This window comes from Budorcas taxicolor, chromosome 12 (assembly GCF_023091745.1).
Source record: "Budorcas taxicolor isolate Tak-1 chromosome 12, Takin1.1, whole genome shotgun sequence".
Classification (NCBI taxonomy): Eukaryota; Metazoa; Chordata; class Mammalia; order Artiodactyla; family Bovidae; genus Budorcas; species Budorcas taxicolor.
The window spans coordinates 52,252,186-52,276,213 of record NC_068921.1 but is presented as its reverse complement, the minus strand read 5'-3'; the positions used below and the strand labels follow the sequence as shown (position 1 = coordinate 52,276,213).

The 24,028-nt window shown below is 37.1% G+C and overlaps 1 protein-coding gene across 1 annotated transcript in view; it reads left to right on the top strand.

The window, feature by feature from the left end:
• Positions 1-24,028, top strand: part of MYCBP2 (MYC binding protein 2) — a 266,575-nt gene that overhangs the window by 103,614 nt on the left and 138,933 nt on the right. Inside the window, exons 19-23 of the mRNA XM_052650329.1 lie at positions 4,713-4,832; positions 5,907-5,988; positions 13,793-13,910; positions 20,220-20,424; positions 21,047-21,200. Coding sequence (XP_052506289.1) covers positions 4,713-4,832; positions 5,907-5,988; positions 13,793-13,910; positions 20,220-20,424; positions 21,047-21,200 — 679 coding nt within the window. The remainder of the gene's footprint in view (positions 1-4,712; positions 4,833-5,906; positions 5,989-13,792; positions 13,911-20,219; positions 20,425-21,046; positions 21,201-24,028) is intronic.

Below are 24,028 nucleotides of genomic sequence, written 5' to 3'. Positions count from 1 at the left end.
GCACTGCTTTTACTCTTGCTGCATATAGTCATAGTCTTTTAATAAATTTATTTTCCTGTGTAATTTTTTTTTTCTCTTGTGTCTTACTCTATTTATCTTCCACTGAGAAAGTCACTGTATTAATTGCTGTATTCTACCTTACATTTAATTATGTTGGTGGTACAGATTGTAGGATAATAATGATTTAAATCTTCTAGACTGTGACTTTCTTGTGGGGGTGTGTGGAGGGTAAGAACTATGGATTTATTGTGAACAGGAGTGAGTTCTAACATGGAAAGTTGGAGAGCTACTGGCTGATTGGAGAGAATTCAGAGAAGGTCACAGGATCTGTCAAGTTTTCAGGCAAATTTTGACCAGAGGCCAGTAGTGCATAAAACTAAATCAATACATAGAATTTATAATCCATATAACATATAGTATTTAAAGAATGTAACTATAGATTATAAACAGTTATCTGCATTAACATTTGTTTCAGCTATTCAGTGCCTTAAATAGAAAAAAAAAATTTAGTGTACTACTCTCAGGAATATTCGAATTGTTCCAGAGATAGTCTAGAAGTGACTGACAGGAAAATCTGAGGGCACTCCTAAAATCATCTCTGTTTTACACCTGTTTTCTGTAGAGAAGTGGTATGGTGTAATGGAAATATGGCCTTTGGAATTAGGCCTCAGTTTTAATCCTGTTTTTCATTTACTACAACTGTGTGGTCATTCATAAATTTCTTAACCTCTTTGGTTTCAGTTTCCTTATCTCAAAAATAGGAATAATAATTCCAAACTGAATATATTGATAGGAAAATTAAATTGATATATATGTGTGTGTATATATATATATGTATATATATTTCCTTTGTAAATAAAAATTCTCCATGAATAGTAGCTTAAATTTTTCCAATTGAATTCTTTGCTTTCTTTTTTAGAATTATCTTAAAGGTACAAAATTTGAGATTGTTAAATGTATGATTAGTTTATTTTATCAAAAGATTTAAGATGTCAGCCATTTGAGGGTGGTAAAATACGTGAGCCTTATTTTAGATCAATTTCTAAAGCTGCTCTACTATTTATTATTTTGGGCTGGCTATTTAACCACTCTAAAGCCTTGGTTTTCCCAACTGCAAAATGGAATAACAATATCTATTTCATCAGATTACTGAATTGATTAGGGAGAGCAACAGTAGTGAATATTGACTGAGCACTTTTCATACATTATTGCACTTATTTCTCACAAGACCTTGTGATGTAATGTGCCATGTTGTTATAGACGGGAAAACTAAAACTTAAAAAGATCCAACGTCAAAATTAAAAAAGAAAAATTTTTTAAAAGAAAGAGAAGATCCAGCATCCAGTTTTCATAAAACTGGCAAATGAATATATAGGGCCAGGAATCCAATCCAAGTCTCTTAGGTTCCAGCGCCCAAAAATACTTATCTACTGTGCTAATTAAATTTTCAGTGTTTAGCCAGAGATACTTAGCAAATTGATATTACTACTGCTTTGCTGTTTTATTTTAGTGATTTTGTTCCAAGTACTGTTTCTGTGATACATTCAGCGATATGCATGCTTATAAGATTAGCCGAAAGGTATAGATTTAAATTAAAATTAAGGTTAGAGTCTTTTAGATACTGAATCTTCTTTCCTCTGTGTGTGTACACAAATAAGTGTAAATAATATATATATACATGCCATACTTCAGAGACAAAACTTTACAGCTATCAGAGTTTTAATATCACATGATATATATATGAGCATATTCATGTTAGGGAAAAGATAGATGTGCCTAAATGGCCAATTATAAGAATATTTAGGCCTAACTTTCCTAAAAATCTGAGGTTTATTTTATTTGTCCTCATTAATACTTTTCTGAATAATGAATTTGAGCAGGATTAATCTTGCTAAATTTCACTTCCTAATTTTTGAATTTGCACTATACTCTTGACTGTTTAGGTATCTTTTTGCTTTGATAAACTTTTGTAAATTTCTAAATTATTAGAATTGTACTTATTTTTTAACTGACATAAAATTCCAGATACAGATATAAATATTAAAACCTCTGTCACTGCTGCTGCTAGTGATCAAGAATTTCATCCCTATTTTGTTCTTATAATATTTCACCATCTATAATAATTGACAAATTATTTTTATAGATAAAAGTTTTGTTTAGATGAACAAAATGTTTCTAGTATTATTTTTAATTTCTAAATGATAGTCATGACTACTCATTTAATCGCTATGATTTTAATCAGTAAATTACTAGGCTTTTTCTCCCTCTTTCCCTGATGCTGTGTCTCTATTGTGGGGTTTGTATCTATATTTAATCTCTATATTCAAGAGAGAGGGCAAAATGCCAAATTCAAAGGTGAAAGCTTTAACTAGGCATCAGTAAATTTTTAGAAAGTGAAATTAAAGTGTAACACTGAATGTAGTTAGGTCTGGCACAATTAAATGAACAGTTTGTCTTCTATGATAAATCAGAGTTGGCTTTAATAATGAGATATTTTTACCAGTTGAGATAAAGCTGTAAATTTTTTATGTATCTGTCATTTTATTTAAATAGTCTTTGGAAGATGCTTATTACTTTTTGGATAGGCCCTTGTTTATACTTTGAAGTGAAGTGAAGTGAGCTCGCTCAGTCGTGTCCGACTCTTTGCGACCCCATGTACTGTAGCCCACCAGGTTCTTCCATCCATGGGATTCTCCAGGCAAGGATACTGGAGTGGGTTGCCATTTCCTTCTCCAGGGGAACTTTCCGACCCAGGGATCGAACCCAGGTCTCCCGCGTTGCGGGCAGGCGCTTTACCCTCTGGGCCACCAGGGCAGTACCATTCCACTATCTTTCGAGGATGAAGAGTCTTTGAACTGAAAATATATTGCATTTTGGGTAGAGTGAAACTAAATGTGATTTTTTTTTTTAATCCCATACACAAGTACACATTCTTGCAGATTTAATTGGCAAACCTATATTAGATAATTTAGCAAAAGAGCAATCATTATTCTTATCCTTTTATAGTAAAACCTCTCACTAATTCAGAATTTATGGTACTTCAGATGCAGTATTTGTGATTTTTTTTGAGTAAAAATTCAAAATAACTTCTTCCTCTGAATTTTCAGGGCCATACTTTTAAGGGGAAACCTGTCTAAAATCACTAGCTTTTCAAACCAAGGGCTCAAGAAATGAAGGATTCCTTCAGCGTGCCTTCAGCCTCTGGGTCCAGCAATTAATTCTTGTATGTTAAAGGACTTTCATGTTTATGGTACATTTTTATGTAATATAGGCCTATTTTGAATTATAATGTAGGTAACCACATTTTATTTATTGTAGCATTTAGTTTAATCTATAATCTGTACTGCTTGAAGGTAATAAAACTGCATTTTTATTTAAATGTTCTGTAATTAAGACCTTTCCAGGAAGTCATATAGGCCATGTGTTATTCCGAATTAGTGAGGTTTTACTCTCCTAGTGTTGTAAAGAGTTTAAAGCTTTTTAAAATGCTCAAGTCATTTAGTTATAGAAATGGAACTCGTAATGTAGGCCAGTTTTGTCTTACCTTGGATATTACTAAAGATTAGAAATATTAGAGTAAGCAAAGTATACATGAACATGAAATGATATTATTCTGTTTAGTATTCTAAAATGGGTAGTGAAAATACAGAATTATCTTAAATGTGTGTCTGTAGATCCACATGTGTATCCACATATTATAGACACTTACTTAGATTTACTGTATCACAAAGCAATTAACTTAGGCTATTTGACCTGAAATTCTTTTCAGATTTACATTTATTCCATGTGTAAGGAATTTGAATCTTGATGATAAAGAAGTCATATTTTAGTTCATCTGTAGTATTAGACTAGGAAAGTTTAGTTACCTTTCTTATTTACACATTCCAAAGAAATGTGTTATGTTCTGGAATGTGTTTTTAAATTTTATAGTTAAAATACTAAAATACTTAATGTAGAAACCAGGGGGGAGGGAGGGTCTTAAAGCAAGTTTATGGTAGGGAATTGGAGAAGAAGGGAAGAAAGAAGGAATAAAAGCAGAGGGTCAGGTTGAGAGTTGCGGTTGAGGGCCAAAGAAATCCACAAAGCAGACTGGCTAAGAGTCAAGGTGGGACAGGTGAAATGATTGACAGGAAACCATTGAACTACAGTAATTGGATAAAGCTATCTGATCTTTATAAATTTTTTAAAATTCAACTGAGTTTAGCAATACTGGTGGACAGAGTAGTGTTCCTAAGATGTGTTTGGGAAATCTAAGTGATTTGCAAGTCAGCTAGAATTTTTTTTTTTTTTTTAAATGACTAGCACTAACAATATCACTAAATTTAAAACAGTTGTTAAATGACTTTGCATGCAGTTATTTTTTATACAAACTAAAATTTCCCATACAAACTTTTACATGTAGAATTTTGTTATTTCTATAACTCAATGACCCATTTACATCACATAACTGATTAGATTAAAAGGCTTTATCTGTAACCAGGCCTTATCTGTGTTTTTACTGATTTAGTAGTATTTTGCCAACAGAAATATATAGGTTATATTTTCAGAATTGGCTTCTTTGCAGGTAGATTCTTGATCTATCACTTCTAACAGCTACAGTTCCTTCTCGCTTGTTCCTTTTAACATTTTCTCTTGTTTTTCCATAGTAAACTGATTTAAAATTTTATTTTGAAGATGAGTCATGGCTTAATTACAAATTATAACACTTGCAGATGGAAGTGGAGAACGAGGAGAAAAGGATGCAAGCAAAATCACAACATACCCTCCAGGCTCCGTGCGATTTGACTGTGAGCTCCGGGCAGTACAAGTCAGCTGTGGATTTCACCACTCAGGTAGCAGCTGGAACTTTAGGGTATAACTGCATTTTTACAATTGTGTTGAATAGCTTGTTTGTTTAGTTTGGACAAATGTAGCCTGTTAGCCGTGTGTCAAAAGCTATAAGCGTCTCTCAAATTTATGAAAGCATATTTATTAGACAGTCCTTTTTAATCTGTGGAATGCTTGTCTAGAGATCTGACTTCTCATCTGTCTTCTGATGGACTGATTTTGTAATTCAAGTCATGAAATTCCTGAAGATAATTTTAAACTCTATAATTTTCTAATTTTTTTATAAGCTGGTCACAAGCTTTGTTATTGTTCAGTGGGAAATGTGCATCCACAAATTCCTTTATTAAGAGCTTTTTAAAACATAATTTTAAAACTATTTTGTACCAGTACAGTATATTAATTTTATAAATGTAAAATTTTATCTGCTGTTAAAGCATTTGCAAAAACCATACATCTTACTTCAGCTTTTTTGTGCAATATTTATAAGAAAATATCAATTTTTAAATTAGAAAACTTTTTTTAAATGTAGAAAGTATTTCAGTTCCTACTAAATCATTGGCATTTGGGTTATATAGCTTAAGCTGTACTATTCAACCTGTATAAAAATAAAAAATTCTTTCTTTATTGTTCAATATATTTCCTTATTTGGTAAGATATTGACAGATATTAAAGTTCTGACAGACATACTGATGTTGTACATAACTGTGCAGAGCTCAGACCCTCTACCTATATAATTATCCTAGATAGGAGAGAACATTTTGTATGTAGTTACTCATTAAAGAAGACTTAACAGTTGACTCAGACCAATGTTTTATTAAATTTTAGTGTTATTAAATGGCATTTATAAGTTTAAACTGTATTTTTTAAAAACATTATACATTTTTGTAACTTAACAAAAATATTTTACAGAAGTAAAATTATATTGTTTCTCATTAAATGTAAATGTCTTTACTTCTATTGCCTATTCTTAATGACTCTACAAATTTTAAATAGTGAAACTTGAACTGCTTTCAGTATACTTGTGATAGAAATATAAAATGCATATAATGAAAAAATAAAGCTCTGAATTTTTATTTCAGTGGTTTTGATGGAAAATGGTGATGTCTACACATTTGGGTATGGGCAGCATGGGCAGCTTGGACATGGAGATGTCAATTCCAGGTACTTTAACATCTTGTGTGAAAGTGGGGTTTTTTTCTTCTTTACTTTTTTCCTTCGAAATATATATTTCTACACTCTATATAGTATTTATACCACAGTTTTGGAAAGCGTGGCCCATAAATTATTGGTGGTTCTTGATTTTGTGGTTGAATGCTTTTGTGGGGACAAATGATTTTGTTGTTTTAGGAGAAAAGTTGATTTACATTTTATACATTTAAAATGAAAGAGCGATTATGATTACCAGGAAATCACACTGCATTCTTCAGAATTAATATCTTCTTAAAGGCTGTTCATGGCAATAGTAAAGACAGTGACTATCCCCAAATGGCATTTTTAATAAATCAGCAAAGGATATATTCATATTATTTCATGTTATCTATTTTAAAATTTTAGCCTAATATTAACATGATATCATCAAAGTTTTTGAATAATTTTCAAACAAAATGGTCACTCAGAGAAACTGTTTAGACTTATCCAGAATAGTTAAGAACTAATTATGGTAGAGACTACTGGACATATTTTATTATTCCTTCTTCCGTACCTCATTTGGTAATAAGGTTTTAGTTGATGACATAACCATGAAACTAAAGGCTTCATTTTCTCACCTCCATTGCAGCAAGATTTGGCCGTGTGAACTACAGTGCTGTGTGCCATTCTGGGTCACTGTTAAAGGGAAGGGGGATACCCTTCCATTTCTCTGTCTCCCCTCCCTGCTTGCTGCCTGGAGTCCATGCCTGGTGGTGGGGAGCTGGAGAAGTCATCACAGCAGTCCTAAGTTGGAAACTGTGTATTGAGAATGGAAGAGCCACAAGATAGAAACAGTCTGGGTCCCTGACACCACGGAACTTCTACAACAGCTCCTTATACTTGGGTGCTTACCTGAGAGAGAAATTCTATTTGTTTAAGTCCTGGTTTCTTGACTTTCATCACAGCAGCTGAGTCCACATCTGCTTAATACAATGAGAGTGCTTTGGGTTAGAAGTGTAGAAAATTCATCTTTATTAGCTCATGTCTTCCCAGAAGATGCTAAAGCAGGATTAGATGTACAAAGAGTTTATTGATAGAAAACTACTGTGAAAGGGAAGAGAACACGAGTCTGCCTGAGGTAGGTCTGACCCCTGTGAAAGGAAAGAGAGAAGAAGAATGGGACAGGAAGAGTCAGGTTACAGTGCATTTCTGACTGAGTGTTAGCCAGGCCAGCGGGGTGTCCTCAAGCCAAAGTGACTTTCGGAAGAGTTCCACATTGGGCAGGACGGGCCAGCTCTCATCCTTCACAGAGCTCAGTCACAAGCTGGTAGCTTCCCAGGGGAAGGATGGCCTCGTGGACCCAAAGAAGCATCGCAGAGTCTGTCAGCCACTTGTGCTCCCTGTAGCGGGTGGTCTTCAGGATCTGAATGGTCCCCATGTATGGCTGCCCCGTCACTGACACCAGGTTTATGTGTAACTCTGGGAGATATAGGGCCCTTTCAGGCTAGACATGACTCACCAATCCAGTCTGCCACAGAACCTCCTTTCTTTTTGTCTCTCTGCTCTTGCCTAATTCTTCCATGTATTCATAAGATACCTGCCAGAATCATTTGGAACTGTATGATTTCTCACTCACATACACTGAGTCACTCCAGTCATTAAATAAAATCCAGAATTTTCACTTTATTCTGAAATGACTGCATTACTGTGGCAAGGATGATACCATTTACATAGCAAAGACCAGTGATCCTTAATCCTGGCTGCACAGTAGAGTTGCTTGGGGGACTTCAAAAATACCACGCCTGGATTCTAAGTCTAGAATTTTTAAGAGGCATGTGTGGAGAGGTGGGCATTGGGAGTGGGAGATGGTGGCCACAAGGGTTGGATAGAATGCTAGCATCAGTTTTTCCTTAAATGCTCTCGACGCTCTAGTGTGCCTCCAGGATTAAGGAAACACTGTCCATCCTAGAGGGCAGGCTCAGACCTATGTGCAGTGCCACGCACACAAAATGAGGATGAAAGGAGTGTCCTTAGTTGCTTTGATGAATGCTGTTACTAATGAGAAAAGACGGTTGAGGTATCATTGAGTTCAACTTCTCACTAAAAACATAAGTGAAGCATACATTTGATACTTGTTAAGACATTTATAAAACCAGCATAATCTTAGTGACAAGTATTGTGCTTGGAAAGAGAAAAAAGTTTTTAACAAAAATACTTTACCAAATGTCACTGGATATGGCATTTATATTTTGGGCGCTGGATATCACAGAGTATCAGTGGCTTTGCAGGGTTGAGCAGTTACTATTACAGGCTTTAGAAGGTAGCAGATATTTTGTTTCACAGGGTTAATGACCATCACTCTTGCAGAGACTGAGACAGGGCTTGTAATATGTGGGGAGAAGAATTTGGAAGCTTTTTGTTCTGTTTCTCACAGAAGATTCATGACCCAGAAGAGGATTTAGTATTATTACCATCATCGTCATCATCATTTTTGCATTGTTACTTAGCTGACAATTATTTCGTGAGTCATGACATAACCTGGGAAAGGTGCTTTACAGTTATATGTGAGAGAGCAATCAGTCATGTGTGCAGCAAGGGGGACACGTCTTCACAAATCAGACTTTGTACTTGGATGTCATTCCGCAGAAAAGAGTTAACAGATAGCTGTGTTTCCTGGTCTTGACTGAGTGGGAGGGAAGTAATGAAAATCATATCTATGATTAAATTGCAACCCTCAGGTGACTGTGCTGTGTGAAGAATGAACAGAATAAGTGCAAGACTCTGCCACCCCTCCTTGAGGTTTAACGGCTTTTGAAAGCGAAGGACCTCACGTCAGCTCTTCAAATGAAGAGGGTACCTAAAAACATTGCCTCCTGGTCCTGATTATCACCCAGCGAGCACCACACCTTGCCTTGCAGTGACTTGCTCAGGCGACAGTATCATAGCAATATGCTAAGTATTTTTAATAGTTTGACTGTATTGCCTTGCAGTGACTTGCTCAGGTGACAGTATCATAGCAATATGCTAAGTATTTTTAATAGTTTGACTGTATCTTCATGAACTAGGATAGCTTTTAATGTTGAAGTTTAAACAATTAGGGTTTTTTTTAAGGAGATTAAACTCTGGTGGGATTTGTCTTAACTGCCCAAAGTTGTTCTTTCCCAACATGTAAATTTTCACTCCTGGTTCTGTTGATTGAGTTGTCACTGGAAGGCTGACTCCATGTGCTGTGGGGAGTGTCAAGCTGGGGCATGGAATGACATAATGCCTACACGTTGTACCTGGTGGATTAAATGAAAACCAGTCAAAACCATCTGTGCTGTAAACATGCTAGTTACTCTGTTTGTCTGGATCCGTGTGGGATTTGGAAGGCAGGAGCCAGGAACTGTTACAGATTCCGAAAGGAGTTGACCATGTGTATGGAGGGAACAACGCCTCAATAGCATACCTATTAACTGACTTACCACAAAGCAAAACATTTATAAATATTTTGTTGAAAATAGAGTTGAAAGGTATTTTTTTTAAAGTTCCTCGTAACCAAGTGTTTTTAACTGAAGTTTATTGTATAGCACACATTAGTAATGCGTGATGAATGTAAGATAGATATTGTAGTGTGCATGTGCTGAGGGTAGAAACACGTTATTGGTGTTCTCTTTATTTCATGTGTTGTCCTGCCAGAGTGACTGAGCCTGATTTTGTCACTTGGTGCCAGTGTGACCTTGGCCAAATTAGTTAACTGTTTTTGTGGCTCAGTTTCTTCCTCTTAAATGGGAATAAATATGTCTCTCAGAAGGTTGTTGTGAGAATTCAGGGAGATAATACGTGTTGTTTTCTTAGCACAAGCGCCTAGCTCATAGTAAATGCTCAATAAATGTTGGCTGTTACTGTTGCTGGTTTTAAAAGGGATTGTCGAAAAGCTTCTGAGGATTTTTATGCATTCACTCATGACTCAGCCCTCTTTTTTGTTTGTTTGTATTCTTCAGTATGCTTCTAAATCTCTGAATTACAAATTATTTTACAATTTTCAGTAAACGTAAACCTGGATGTTGGGAAAGAGACTGTATAGTTTAGATGCCTTTATTCTCTTTTTTTTTTTCCAGTAGAATCTTGATACTTCTAATGTTTCTGAGTCTCGTCTTTTTCTTGCTTTAATAAATCCTCCTTCTGTGTTAATATGCTACACATCATGGTGTCTGGAACCATTTAGACGAGGTTTAGATCTTTGTTTCATCTCTTACCAACTATGTAACTGTAATTTACTAAGCCTTAGTTTAAATAATCCCATAGGATTGTTAAAGAATTAATATAGTGTCTACAAAATGCCTGGCATGCATACACATACAGATGTATTGTTTGTTTCCAGTTCTTCCTCTGTTTACCAAATAATTTAATAAATGGACTCTAGTATCATGAAAGAGTTTATTAGAAGAAATGCCACCAACTTTGGGAAAGTCCTTTTTAAAGCACATCAGATCCACACATAGAATTATTTTGATAATCAGTGATATAGTTTGTATGAAAATACTGCATAAACTGCAAACAGATCAACAGTTACAGAAACTTTCCCAATAATTCTTTGTTTGGATCAAACCGGACATTTCTGTGAGGGCTTTGGTGGCGCTTTAGTTGCTTGGTCATGTCCGACTCTGGCAGCCTCATGCACTGTTGCCTGCCAGCCTCCTCTGTCCCTGAGATTTCCCAGGCAGGAATCCCGGAGTGGGTTGCCATTTCCTTCTCCAGGGGATCTTCCCAACCCAGGGATAGAACCCAAGTCTCCTGCACTGTAGGTGGTCTCCTGCATTAAAGGCGGATTCTTTACCGACAGCCACCAGGGCAGCCCTGTCATTCACCACACAGTCCTTCGGCTTGGTAATTGATTATTGCAAAAGCTCATGGTACCTCAGGTTTGAGAACCACTCAGTCTAGCCATACTATTGTGCCCTCAGGTAGAAACGACTACTCCTTGGAGGCAGAGCCGTTCTGCTTTCCTCCGCTTTTGTTACTACACATCTTGCTGTTAGTCACCGCCTTTCATTCTTTGAAAATGTAGTTTTCACAGTGTTTTCCCAGTCTGAGTCTTACCATGCTCCTGAATGGTCCCATACAATATAGTCACCTTGACACCTTAGTTAGATCTAGTGAACCTTACTTCCGTATTCATGGTGGTCATTCCCAGGACCCGCAGTGGAGAGCTCTAACTCTGAATTTTTCATTTTAAACAACACATAATCTGATGACAAATTTTTCTTCTGTTACTTAGCATGGCTTTACTTGGTGTTTGACTGTATCAGTACTTCATTCTCTGCAGCCCTCTACTTTTTTTTACTCTCTAGGATCACTTAACAACTGAAGTCTGAGGTTGTCATTTATTTTCTTCACCCTTACCCTTACCAGTATCCTCAGTTTTCTCACCCTCTTGATCTTGATGCTAAGGTGTGACAAAACTTCAAGCATCAATCAGTCTACTTACGTTTTCTATGTCTCGCTTGGACTTCTGGAAGAAAAGGAAGTCTCTGTACTTACACAGATTGTTATGACTTATAGATTCAGTCAGTCCTTCTACAGTGGGCAGTGATCTCCCTGTTTTCTAGTTTTGAGCTATTTGATTTAAGCCCTTTTGAGAATGTGATGAAGAATATGGGCTGTCTCTTCAGAAAAACAGACATAAGGATATACACTTAAAAGTTGGCTTATAAAATTAAAAGTTTCACCAATCTCTTGAAGCTCACTCTTAGAATTCCTGTAAGTCATTTGGATCTGGGTTAAAACCTTGTGGTCTAGGTTTCTCTTTCTTCCACTCACCATGATACCCTTTGCATAATCTTCAGATCTTCTCCTCACTCATTTCTTCTTGCTCTTAGCCCTTGACCTCTATTCCTATCACAGCAAAAATGAAAACATTAGATGGGAAGTTCTTCAGCCCAGTGACTCTACAAACCTGCCTGCGTCCGTACTTCCTCTATGCTCCTTCTTCACGTTACCCTGAAAGAGGGCCTGCTCATGTCCCCACCCTGAGACCTTTCTGCCTTTCCCATGGGGATCTGATTCTGTTTCTTGTCTCCTCTCTCAACCATATCCCCTCATCTTTACTCTCTCTTTCACCTTATGCAAGTTCTTAAAAAGGACAGAGCTTCCCCTTCAGCTCTTTTTCCCTCTAGCTGTTGGTTCCCGTTTCTTTTTCTCTTTCCTGCTAAGATTTTGAAGGGATTTTGTGTAGTCTCTGACCCCACTGTGAGTGCCTCCTTTGCTGCATAGTATCACGCCTGCCTCTACCAAAGACTTCTTGCAAAATTGAGTGGTCATCTGTCTCTGTCTCTGAGGCATTCAGCGTGTACAGTATTCCTCTTTCCTTGAAATGACTCTCTACATAGCACTTTTTCCCAGAGTTCATTGTTTGTTATGTTCTAGATTTCTGTGAGCTCTTCTTCCTTTGTTCCTACCTAAATTATAGAAGAAACTTACAATGAAAACTATCTCTTTTCTCTCTTTGTCTTCCTAGATCTTATTCTCTATCTTAAGTGAATGTTGCCACCATCTACCTGTTACTTAAGCAGAAACTCTTCTTTGCACCACCCCCCGCCCCCCATCAGCCATTTCCAGAGTCTAGTCAGGTGTGTTCCTTACAGAGCTGTCGAAACATTCCTTTCAGTTCACACTGTTCCTAGTTCAGGTCTTCACTATAACTCATCCAGTTTATCACAACATTTTCTTGACTAGGTTTCCAGCTGCTAGTCTTGCCTCTTCCCAATTCATTTTTCACTGCAGCCTGAATAACCATTTAAAAAGATATTATATGTAATTAAAAAAATTTAAAGTGTTACAGCACCTCAGAAACAGAGCTCTCCTATGTGTGGACTTTTTCTACAGTGATGATTATTCTTCTGTATATACATAGTGATTACTGAAAGTGGTTAATAAAGGATAAATAAGGTGATAGAAGGGTGATTACAAGAACAGATACGACAGATGCAAGGATGCCATTTATCATAATAGTTACCATTTATTAATTACTGTGTACCAATCACTGAGCCAAGCACTTGACATATATGAGCTTCTTTTTTGTACATAGGAGCCCTATGGGGTAAACGTGGTTTAGTTTTATCTCCATGTAAAAGAAGAGAAAACTGAACTACAAAAAGGATGAAAACTGAACTACAAAAAGGATGAATAACTTGTTGAGAGTCATGGAATGTTGCTGCTGCGTGGTGGAGCCGGGACTCACAGCCAGGCAGTCTGCTTTAGGGTCCGAGCCTGCAGCTGCTGCTGTGGTGCCTCTCATGATATGGTGTTCTAACTCATGAGATACTCTGTATGCTAAAATCTGAAAGTGCAGGGGAAAAAGGTAGAAAAGAAGATGAAAAGTTAATTGACAGTTCAGTGGGAAAAGGGTAGAAAGGAAGACATAAAACTGTTTCGTGTGGTCCTTGGATTGTATTCCGGGTAAATCAGCACATGATTTTTATTTTATTTAACAAATATTTGTAGAGCTGTCTGACTTACCATTCACTTTATAAGTTAACATTTTTTTTTCTTTTAAAACAAATGTAGGTATAGTCTTTCAGAAAAAAATAATAATTCTTTGTCCATAGTTAGAGTAGTAAATTCAAGAAATCTTTTTATGAATCTCCATCATGTCAGTGATTATGTCTTTCTCATCTTTGTGTACTTAATATGAAGACTGGAGATAGGCATAATATAGTACCTAAGTAAGTGTTTGATGAATATTCTTATTAGTGCCTTTTATCTCTTGTTTTTTTAATTACATTGTTTATTGATCTTTATTTCAGTTGGATCTTGAGAGAAATTGACTAAAATTTTTTTTTTTTTTTTAACCTAGGGGATGTCCCACTCTTGTTCAAGCATTGCCAGGCCCTAGCACACAAGTTACCGCAGGCAGTAACCACACGGCAGCGCTTTTAATGGATGGACAGGTCTTCACATTCGGAAGCTTTTCTGTAAGGAACTTTTTAAGCATTGATAATGTTGCATTGTACTGTTGCCTCGCAATTTGTCCACATTAGCTATTTTTTCTGGTTTCAGTGAAATTCTTGTATTGTTATTACACATGCATATTTCCTGTCTCCATATCCAACGTACACAAAACTGGAAAGAACTTTGCTTTGAAATTAGTTTCTTCTCCAGGGTAGCATTAGAATTTATTAAATTTAACAGCTGTGCTGGATTTGGACATGTTTTAGTCCAGATCAGAGTCTATTGAGCATTCAGAAGAGCTCGTTTCTGTCATTGAAACCTTCCTTCTCAGCTAGCTTGTAAAGAATCAAATTTTTTTCTTAACTTGTAGAATTATATCTATTTTAGAACTTTTTAAAGGCCCAGTTTTCTTGTTAGATTTTTTAGAATTATAGTTTACTTTTTCCTGTTCCTCTCAACTTCTATCTGGCCTGTTTGTTTTGCTCTTTCTCTTTTTTCAAAACTAGAAAATAATCTGAGAATTTTGTATAGTTTGGGCATAGGAGAAGTCAACGAAAAGCTTAATAATACTGTGCTAATAAGCCGATACCATCTGTGATATGGGTAACTCTTCAGAACTCTACGACCTAAGTTTCCGGGGTACAGTTTGCAACTCTTGATTTTTTTTTTTTTAATGTAAATCTGAACTTTAAAAATCTATTATTTGGAAATGATTTTAAGCTTACAGAAATATTGTCAAAAATAAGATAATGCGTGAAATGCCCGTATGCTCTTGAATCAGCGTCACCTGTTGGCAGCATTTTGATCTGTTTGCTTTACTGTCTGTATGCTCATGCTCTCATTCCCTCTCGCACACTCTGTATGTGTGTGTGTAAACCTTTTTTTTTCTTGAGTCCTCTAAGAATAACTTACATGCATCATGATCCTTTACTCTTAAATAGTTTTGTGTTTCATCAGTTGATCTGGTGATTCCTTTTTCGCACTTTTTTCCCCCTCCAGTCTAAGATCAGGCTTTGTATTTATTTCTCGTGACTCCAGTCTCCTTTAATCTGTTAACATTTTCACACCTTTTCTGTGTTTGTTATGACACTGACATTTTTGAAGAATGTGGTACTTTTTAAAATTTTTTTCCAAGAAGATGTTCCTCATTTTTGTTGGTCTAATATTTCCTTGTGCTTAGATGCAGTTTGTGCATTCCAGACCAAAACACCATGTGAGTGGTGCTGAGTCCTTCTCAGGGCATCACAGCCATCTGGGGGCACAGAAGGCCCACCTGCCCCTCACTGGTGATGGAATTTTTGATCACCTACAGGATTTTTTTGATATCACTACTGCATAGTTAGAATTTTTTCCCTTGAAACTAATAAGCAGTCTTTGAATTGACACTGTTAAGTCTTAAATTTCCCTCTAGATTTAGCATCTATTGATTGTTCTTGCCTGAACCAGTCTTTTCTATAATGGTTGCAAAAATGAAGATTTCTCCAACCACAGCACCCCCTCACATTCACCTGTCAGCCCACTGGGTTTTAGTGTAAGCAGAAGTCCATTTAATATTTGTTTGTCATCTTATTATTGGTATAGACATGCATGTTTCTTTTTTATTCATTACTGTACTTAATTTATCATTTGAATGTTTAGATTGGCTCAGATTTCACTAGTGGGAGATCCTTCATGCTGGCTTCTGTGTTCTGATAACATGCCTCTTTTTTTTTTTTAAAGTACTACCTTACTTCCTGGCATAACAGGTTGTTCCAGGCTTATCTGTTTGAGTTCTAGAATCAGCTATTTCTCTAAAAACCTAGGTTGCTTGTAGCTGGGAACACTCCTGGACAGCAGCTGAGCACTAGGTGTATTCACTGCATCCCCAGTACTCATGTATGTACATACATTTGTGTATTTCAGAAATCATAAGTCCACACTGGTACCTCCAGCCCATTCCCCTAGGATTCTTTCTTACCTTGTCCCATTTCATATTTATGTTCTTTCTTCTTGGCTCCCAACAATATCAATGTATTTATTTCTCATTTACTTAGTCCTAAAATATGCAGGTCAGGAAGCAACAGTTAGAACTGGACATGGAACGACAGACTGGTTCCAGATAGGAAAAGGAGTATGTCAAGGCTGTGTATTGTCACACTGCTTATTGAACTTCTATGCAGAGTACATCATGAGAAACGCTGGGCTGGAAGAAGCAAAAGCTGGAATCAAGATTGCCGGGAGAAATATCAATAACCTCAGATACGCAGATGACACCACCCTTATGGCAGAAAGTGAAGAGGAACTAAAAAGCCTCTTGATGAAAGTGAAAGAGGAGAGTGAAAAAGTTGGCTTAAAGCTCAACATTTAGAAAACGAAGATCATGGCATCTGGTTCCATCACTTCATGGCACATAGATGGGGAAACAGTGGAAACGGTATCAGACTTTATTTTGGGGGGCTCCAAAATCACTGCAGATGGTGACTGCAACCATGAAATTAAAAGACGTTTACTCCTTGGAAGAAAAGTTATGACCAACCTAGATAGCATGTTGAAAAGCAGAGACATTACTTTGCCAACAAAGGTCCGTCTAGTCAAGGCTATGGTTTTTCCAGTGGTCATGTATGGATGTGAGAGTTGGACTGTGAAGAAAGCTTAGCGCTGAAGAATTGATGCTTTTGAACTGTGGTGTTGGAGAAGACTCTTGTGAGTCCCTTGGACTGCAAGGAGGTCCAACCAGTCCATTCTGAAGGAGATCAGCCCTGGGATTTCTTTGGAAGGACTGATGGTAAAGCTGAAACTCCAGTACTTTGGCCACCTCATGTGAAGAGTTGACTCCTTGGAACAGACTCTTATGCTGGGAGGGATTGGGAGCAGGAGGAGAAGGGGACAACAGAGGATGAGATGGCTGGATGGCATCACTGACTCGATGGACGTGAGTCTGAGTGAACTCTGGGAGTTGGTGATGGACAGGGAGGCCTGGCGTGCTGCGATTCATGGGGTCACAAACAGAAGACATGACTGAGCGACTGAACTGAACTGAACTGAAAATATGTCTAAAATAGTTTTATATTTGCTTTTCCCACACTACTATAAAAACAAATTCACTAAAAAGAGTTCAGGATTTGTCACTCTTGCTCCTACCCCGCCCCCGCCAACCTTGTCCTACCCCAGGACTGAAGTCATACTGTGTTCATGAGGTACCATGTTCTTAAGTTACTGTGTTCATAAGTTACTTGGTTCTTTTTCCCCACACCCTTTCAGTGGGGTTATGTTATTCCTTTGGAATAGAGTCGGGTTCGTTTGTTTTCCTTTTCTGTTTCTTTCAACTTTATTTAACATGGATGAAAGTAGATAGAGCTATAGATTCTTTGAAAGAGACGACAGTCAAGGATCGCCTTCCTTCCCTTGTTCCTGAAGACAGGACCTTTTACCTGGTCCATTTTGTCTCACCCTATCCTGGGACAGGGGTTCATCTCCTTAGAGTGAGTAAGATCTGATCTCAGGGAGGGGGAGAAGGAGGGGTGTCCTTTAGGCATGGAGATAACTTAGCCTTGAACAATGAGTGAGGCTGCCCAGGAATGCCCAAGGTATGGCAGAAAAGAGATGGATGAAAGGAGTGTTGCCGAGTCAGATTCCTCTTCTCCCTCTTGTAACTGTCTTCCCAGCCCTTTGTAGAGGTCATTGGTTTAATTGTTGACCTCTAGCATGTCCTCTCAACCTGGAACTCTCAGACTTCCATGGAGAGTGGTCTGTGACCCAGTGCACCACTTAAGTTTGCTTTTAAGTTTAAGTATCCCTCCTCGCACATCCTTAGATGTAGTTTTAGTTTTTGAATGTGTAGAACTTAACATGTTTCCACAAGTTAATTTATGAAAAAATGGTGTTCTCACCCTAGTGTATTCCCTCTCTCATCTCTGGCACCCTACTCCCCTTCACACCATGCTTGTTGGTTATGAGGATCATTGTTTTCCAGTTTCTCCTTCATGTGTTTATTATTTTAAAGAGTAATACATAAGCACACACACCATCTGTATCTGCATTGACATAGATAAAAATATAATATGTGTGTATATGTATATACACATATATATGTAATTATTCTCCATTTTTACTTTTCAAAGTATAGCCTTTTATATATACTCTTCTGTACATTGTCTTTTCACTTTACTGTATCTCCTAGAAGTCATTCCTTCTCAGTTCATAGAGATTTTCATAATTCATATTTTACATCTGCATAGCATATGGTGTGTGTGTGTAAATATATATATATATACATAGTAGTTTATTTAATCAATTTCTTATGCTTAGACAGTTAAGTACTTTCTAATATTTTGCAGCAACAGCAATGAATATTGTCAGAGGTGTGAAGTAAGATTGTTGGGTTGAAGGCTAACGCCTGGGTAGTTTTGTGAGAGTTTTCCCTCTGTTTTGCGTTCTCACCAGCAGTCCATGAGAGCGCCTCTTTCTCCACTGCCTTGCCACAGAATGTGTTGTCTGTCATACCTTTTCATTTGTGTCAGCCTGATGGGTGAGAAATGGCCCTGCATACTTGGAAGGCTTTTTCCTGTGGCTGGTGTTCAGAACCTTCAAGTTCTTGCTGTGTGTGGCATTTTCACATCAAGGTTTGGGTTTTCCCCTTGGGGGGATTTTTTTGTCAGCTCTTCTCTTCTGTTCTCCTTCTGAAGCCTTTTGTGCCTTGCATTCTCCACTCAGTGCCACCCCACCCCAGCCCTGGCACCTCCTCTTCAGCCCTGGCCCCCCGGGGCTTGTAGAGGCAGGTGGGTGAAGAAAATTTTGTATTTTTCCTCTGGTTTCAGGTAACTTAAAAGTTGTGAGATCCACTATTTCCTAATACTGATGAAGACTTGAATCACGTGTGGTTTTCTTTGCTCTGTGTTGGTTTTATGTTGTTTTGAAAGGAATGTGAATGGTAATACTTAGAATCAGACAGTCATTATTGTCTTCTAGCCCCAGAAGCCCCTGCTGTGAACCTCTGTATATTTAAACATGGCTTATGTATAACCATGTTTTGAATCCCATGGGGCTGTCCAGGCACCTGTCATAGTTTTAGACTGCTTTCCTTCGAATTAGTTGGTTGACAGTAGAGGAATAAATATTTATGTCAGTAGTCAATGAAAAATATAATTTCTTTTCCTCCAGAAGTATAATAAATATCTCAATATGATGGACACATTCCTTATGCTGCTGTTTTGTCAAAAAATAAGGATAGACTTTGAAAGAAGCCGAGCATAAACACTGAAATTTCTTGGCTTCTTCTCTGATCATGTGCTGCTTCTCTGATCATGAGCCTCTGTTCGTTCCGCCCAGAGATTGAAGCTCTATTGCTTTTGCAGTTTGCGGCTCTGTTTTCTTGGTGTGGTGTTTAAGGAATGGTAGGACTCATTAGAAACCTCATAGTTGGGAGAGAATTCAGCCACGGCATTTGCAGTGCTCTAGGCTCCCTGGGTCTTTGGGGCGGGGGCAGTTTGCTGTGGTTTCTCATTCCCGTTACTTGTAGTGAACCCTGGCTGCTGTGGTGCAGCACTGTCTGCCGTCCAGGGGGCGTTGGAAAGGGTAATGCTAACAGAGAGTGTGTCAGAGAGAGAGTCTGAGCTGGGGGGTAGATGAATATTTACCAGTCCAACATTCACTTTGATTTACAGCTACCAGCTTACTAGTGAGAAACTTTCTGCTACTTTTTAAATTAAACTCTTCTCTAACCTGTGGACAGCCATACTTTTAAAGTGAGTTAACAGTTACTTAAGACAGCATAATAATTCTTCTCTTTATCTTGAAACATGAATGAAGTAACTTACTAACACGTGATCATGTGTGAAAAGATGTAATTTCCTAATTGTATTCACAGCTGCAGTAGTCATTATTTTTTATCTTTTACCCAAATGTTTTTAGACTCTCTTGAGTTCGATACTAACATTTTGTTGGACTGTCAACTTAAAATATCAAAGTGGTTTTTTAAATGAATGCTTTGTATTACTACTTTTTAAATACATTGTATATTTATTATACTTTTCATTTAGATGTTAAAGACAGTACAGTATTTCAGGGAGATTCCTTACATGGAAAAATATTTCAACTTCATTATTTTTTAATATATTCTTTGTGTTTTATTAATATTAAGGGAAGAATGCCTAAGAATAATAGAAATTACTTCTTCATCCAAGTTTGGTCCAAATTTCATGTGAATTTCATTTATTTAAAGAAAGAAACAGCCAACAACTGATGAAAAATTATGTCTCATAGAGCTATTTTTGTCTACTGTTTCCTTAACTTTATAGAAAATTATAAATTATTTATTTAGTCATGTTGTTAATGTGGTTTATTTAATCTTTTAGAAAGGACAACTGGGCAGACCAATTTTGGATGTGCCATATTGGAATGCAAAACCAGCTCCCATGCCTAACATTGGATCAAAATATGGAAGAAAAGCTACCTGGATAGGCGCAAGTGGGGACCAGACTTTCCTACGAATTGATGAAGCACTTATTAATTCTCATGTGCTTGCTACATCAGAAATTTTTGCCAGTAAACACATTATAGGTAATACCCCCCCAAAACAAATCTCCCTCTGAAAGCAAATGGTTCATCTTTCCCTATTAAGACATGTTGTCCTGTAGCTTTTTGTTTTCTTTCTGTTCAAAGAGGTTTAAAAGAAGCTTTTAAGTGCCTGTGTTTATATGTATGTATGCACGGAAAGAATGAAATTATTAGATTAGTTTATAAACTAGAGAGTGTTGGAAATAGGAACCTAATTGTATGATATAAAACCTGTATTAGAAAGAGGAAGTTTTCTGTATCGGTTCTTGATAAATAAATGATAGAATTTCACTATGGAAATTTCGCTACATAAATCAGACTTTAAAGTTTCATTGAGACCAAGGTGTCAATTTATACTTGTGTCTATGATATCATGAATAATTATATAATAGGGTGGTATAGTATGGAAATTAAGAGCATGTGTTGTGGATTTAGAAAGCCTGAGGTTTTAGTCCACATTCTGCTATTTAAAGGTTTTTAGTTACCTAACCCCTAAGTCTTAGTTCAGTTTCTTCATCTATTAAATGGAGATAGTAATAATACTTACGTTATAGGAAATTCTTATAAGTTGGGGGAGTGTGAAAAGGTAGTGCATCTTTAAAATACATAATTTTTTTTTCCCAAGGCTTGGTACCTGCTTCTATATCAGAGCCTCCTCCATTTAAGTGTCTTCTGATAAATAAAGTGGATGGGAGCTGTAAAACTTTTAATGACTCTGAACAAGAGGACCTGCAGGGATTTGGTGTGTGTCTTGATCCTGTGTATGATGTCATTTGGAGGTGAGCGTCTCCATTTTTAAGAGAGTAATAAATATGTTTTGATCAAATTGTACTTTGGAATATGCAAGCCATGTACAGGCAGACTTTTCATCGATGAGAACTCTCTTGTTCAGCTGTTAGCTACACTATTGCAGTGCCTCTCCGGAACCTCTCCAGTATAGTGCAGCAGTTAAAAACATGCATTCTGAGCCAGGCTGCCTAGGTTTATCCCTCTTGCACACTTTGCTTTCTTTGTCAGTGTGGAGAGGTTACTTTGACTCTGCATGTCTTAATTTTCTCATTTATAAAATAGGGATGCTAATGGGGCCTCATAGGCTATCATGAGAGTTGAAGAACTTAGGGCAGAGGCACGTAGTAAGGTGCTATGAAAGACTTTGTCACTGTCGTTATTGTAAGCAGTTTCATGTGCAAGAGTTCTCTTGTTCATTATTTTTAGTCTGTCAGCAGTCTTATCTGTATTATACAGAATTCACTCTACTTCTTGGTTCTGTAAATATCTAATTATTACCAACTATGTAGATGAAATTATGCCAAAGACTACAGAATAAATAAAACCAATGAACCTTGCCCTTAGGAATGTACATAACAAAATTCCCATATTGGTAGAGAAATACACCAGTTTATCAAACTCTGAGAGTTTTAAAAATGTGCAGATGGATACAGGTACACAAGCAGTCCAAGAAATGATATTGCATTTGTTTAAAATTTACTATAGTGCTTTATATACATGAGTCAAGGAAGGAGTTATGCCAGATTTCTAGCTTTGATGACTAAAAGGAGTCATGCCTTTACCAGAGTGGCACATCACAGGACTTCCTTTTTCTTCTCCCTCGAGTTGTTTATTCGGCTAGCCTTAGTTGGCAGGAGAAGACTTTCTCTGTCTTCTTTCTTCTGCCCATTCCTACTTGCCTTTCTACCAGCCGGCCAGGTCTTAAAAGGCCGTATTTTCTATCACTTGTGGGTCATGATTCCAAGTGAAGGAGTTACAGTGCTTCCAGGTTGCTGACAAGCTTACTGTCTCATTTGGGCATTTTGTGAGGCAACTTGGCGGCCAGAATTGAATTGAGTAGTGCTTTTTGATTCCCCAGCAGCAATATACAGGATGGATCAGATAACAAGAGGCTGGGGGGTGAGTAGTCTTAAAGTGATTCTTGTGATGACATGAAGGCCCTGGGAACCAGAATTAGAGTGGTCACAGTGAAATAAATGGCAGGGATAGAGGAGCAAATGATGAAAAGGTAGATTTTGTGTTCAGTTATTTACTGATTGATTAGAAGTCGATACAAGAGACTTAGCTACCAAAGAGCGAGCTCTGGTTTGGACCTACGTTTAAATTGATGTTTTATTTTCCATGATCCTTATAATATGTTTTAGTTTTAAACCAATTAAATTTGCGTTAATAGAATAAAATGAAAGCTGGCAGTATGGAATTTGTTTCTGGATACACTTGATAGATTAGAAATGCACTCTTTAACTTAGAAATAATGGTAGGAGTAGATTCTAACGATATAACTAGAGTCGTTTTCCTGGAGCCTTAACAGAACTGTGACGTGTGGTATGTGGTTAGGTGAACCTTGCCTTTTCCACATATGGTGGCAGCAGGGGGACAGGTGACCTCAGATGCCTGGCCAGGTGTCTGATCATTTACCCCCTTATTCCAAAACAGAAATTAAAACCTGAAGGGCAGTCTCCTCCTATGTTTCAGTGAAGCAGTTGGAAGTTGGAGAGTTCCTTTCATTATGCTGACTTCTGGCAGCTTTGTGTCCATTGTGTTTTTCAGTAAGGTACCTGCATTTTACTCCATCACAGACACTACAGATTCAGTGTTAGCTTACTTTGATTTTCCTTCCTGTCCAAGCCTGCATCCTTTTGTATTCTTAACAATAACTTCTCCTGAATAATTAGAAACTTCATGCCTGTAAAGAGCAGATGAATGTTAGTAGCAGTTTTAGTTTTCATTTCAAAATTTACAGAACTGTCACATGAATCTGTGTTGCTAGTTTTTTAAAAGACAAAGCAAATATACAAACAGTAAGAATGATGTGGGCCATCTCCATGTCTTTTTTTCTCCCCCATACCAAATCCCACTAACTTCCTCCATGGGTCACAAAGTGTGGTTTATATTGTGTGATACCTTTCAAAATGCATGTCTTTTGTGTTTTTTATATATAAATAAGAACTGCAAGTAGCAGACTGACACATTAAATTAAAAAGCAATACCCAATAATATTAATGCTACTAATTATAGCAGCAGTTAATATTTTCATAGAATTTATTCTCTGCAAAGTATTATTTTTAAGTATGTGTTTAAAAATAATTCTTAATTGTGATAAAAAACATAAAATGTACTATCTTAATCATTTTTAAGTGTACAATTCAGTAGTGTTAAATATAGTCACATTGTTGAATAGTAGATCTCTGAAACATTTTCACTTTGTAAAACTGAAACGTGTGCAAAGAACACCTATTTCTCCCTCCCTCCCACTCCTGACAACCACCTTTCTACTCTGTTTCTGTGCCTTTCCCGTCTTTGGATGTGTAAATGAAATTGTACACTGATTCATTTTGTGATGAGTTTATTTCACTTAGGGTCATGTCATCAGGGTTCATCCACATTGTAGCCTGTGACCGGATGGAGTTCTTTCCTTCTTTTTTAAAGCTGGATGGTAGTTCTTTGTATGTTTCTACCACATTTACTTTATCCCTTCACCCATCAAAGGATGTTTGGGTTGCTCCAACCTCTTGGCTATTGTGGATAATGCTGGTCTGAACATGAGCATACAGATATCTCGTCAGGATCCTGCTTTCAGTTCTTTTGACTGTGTACC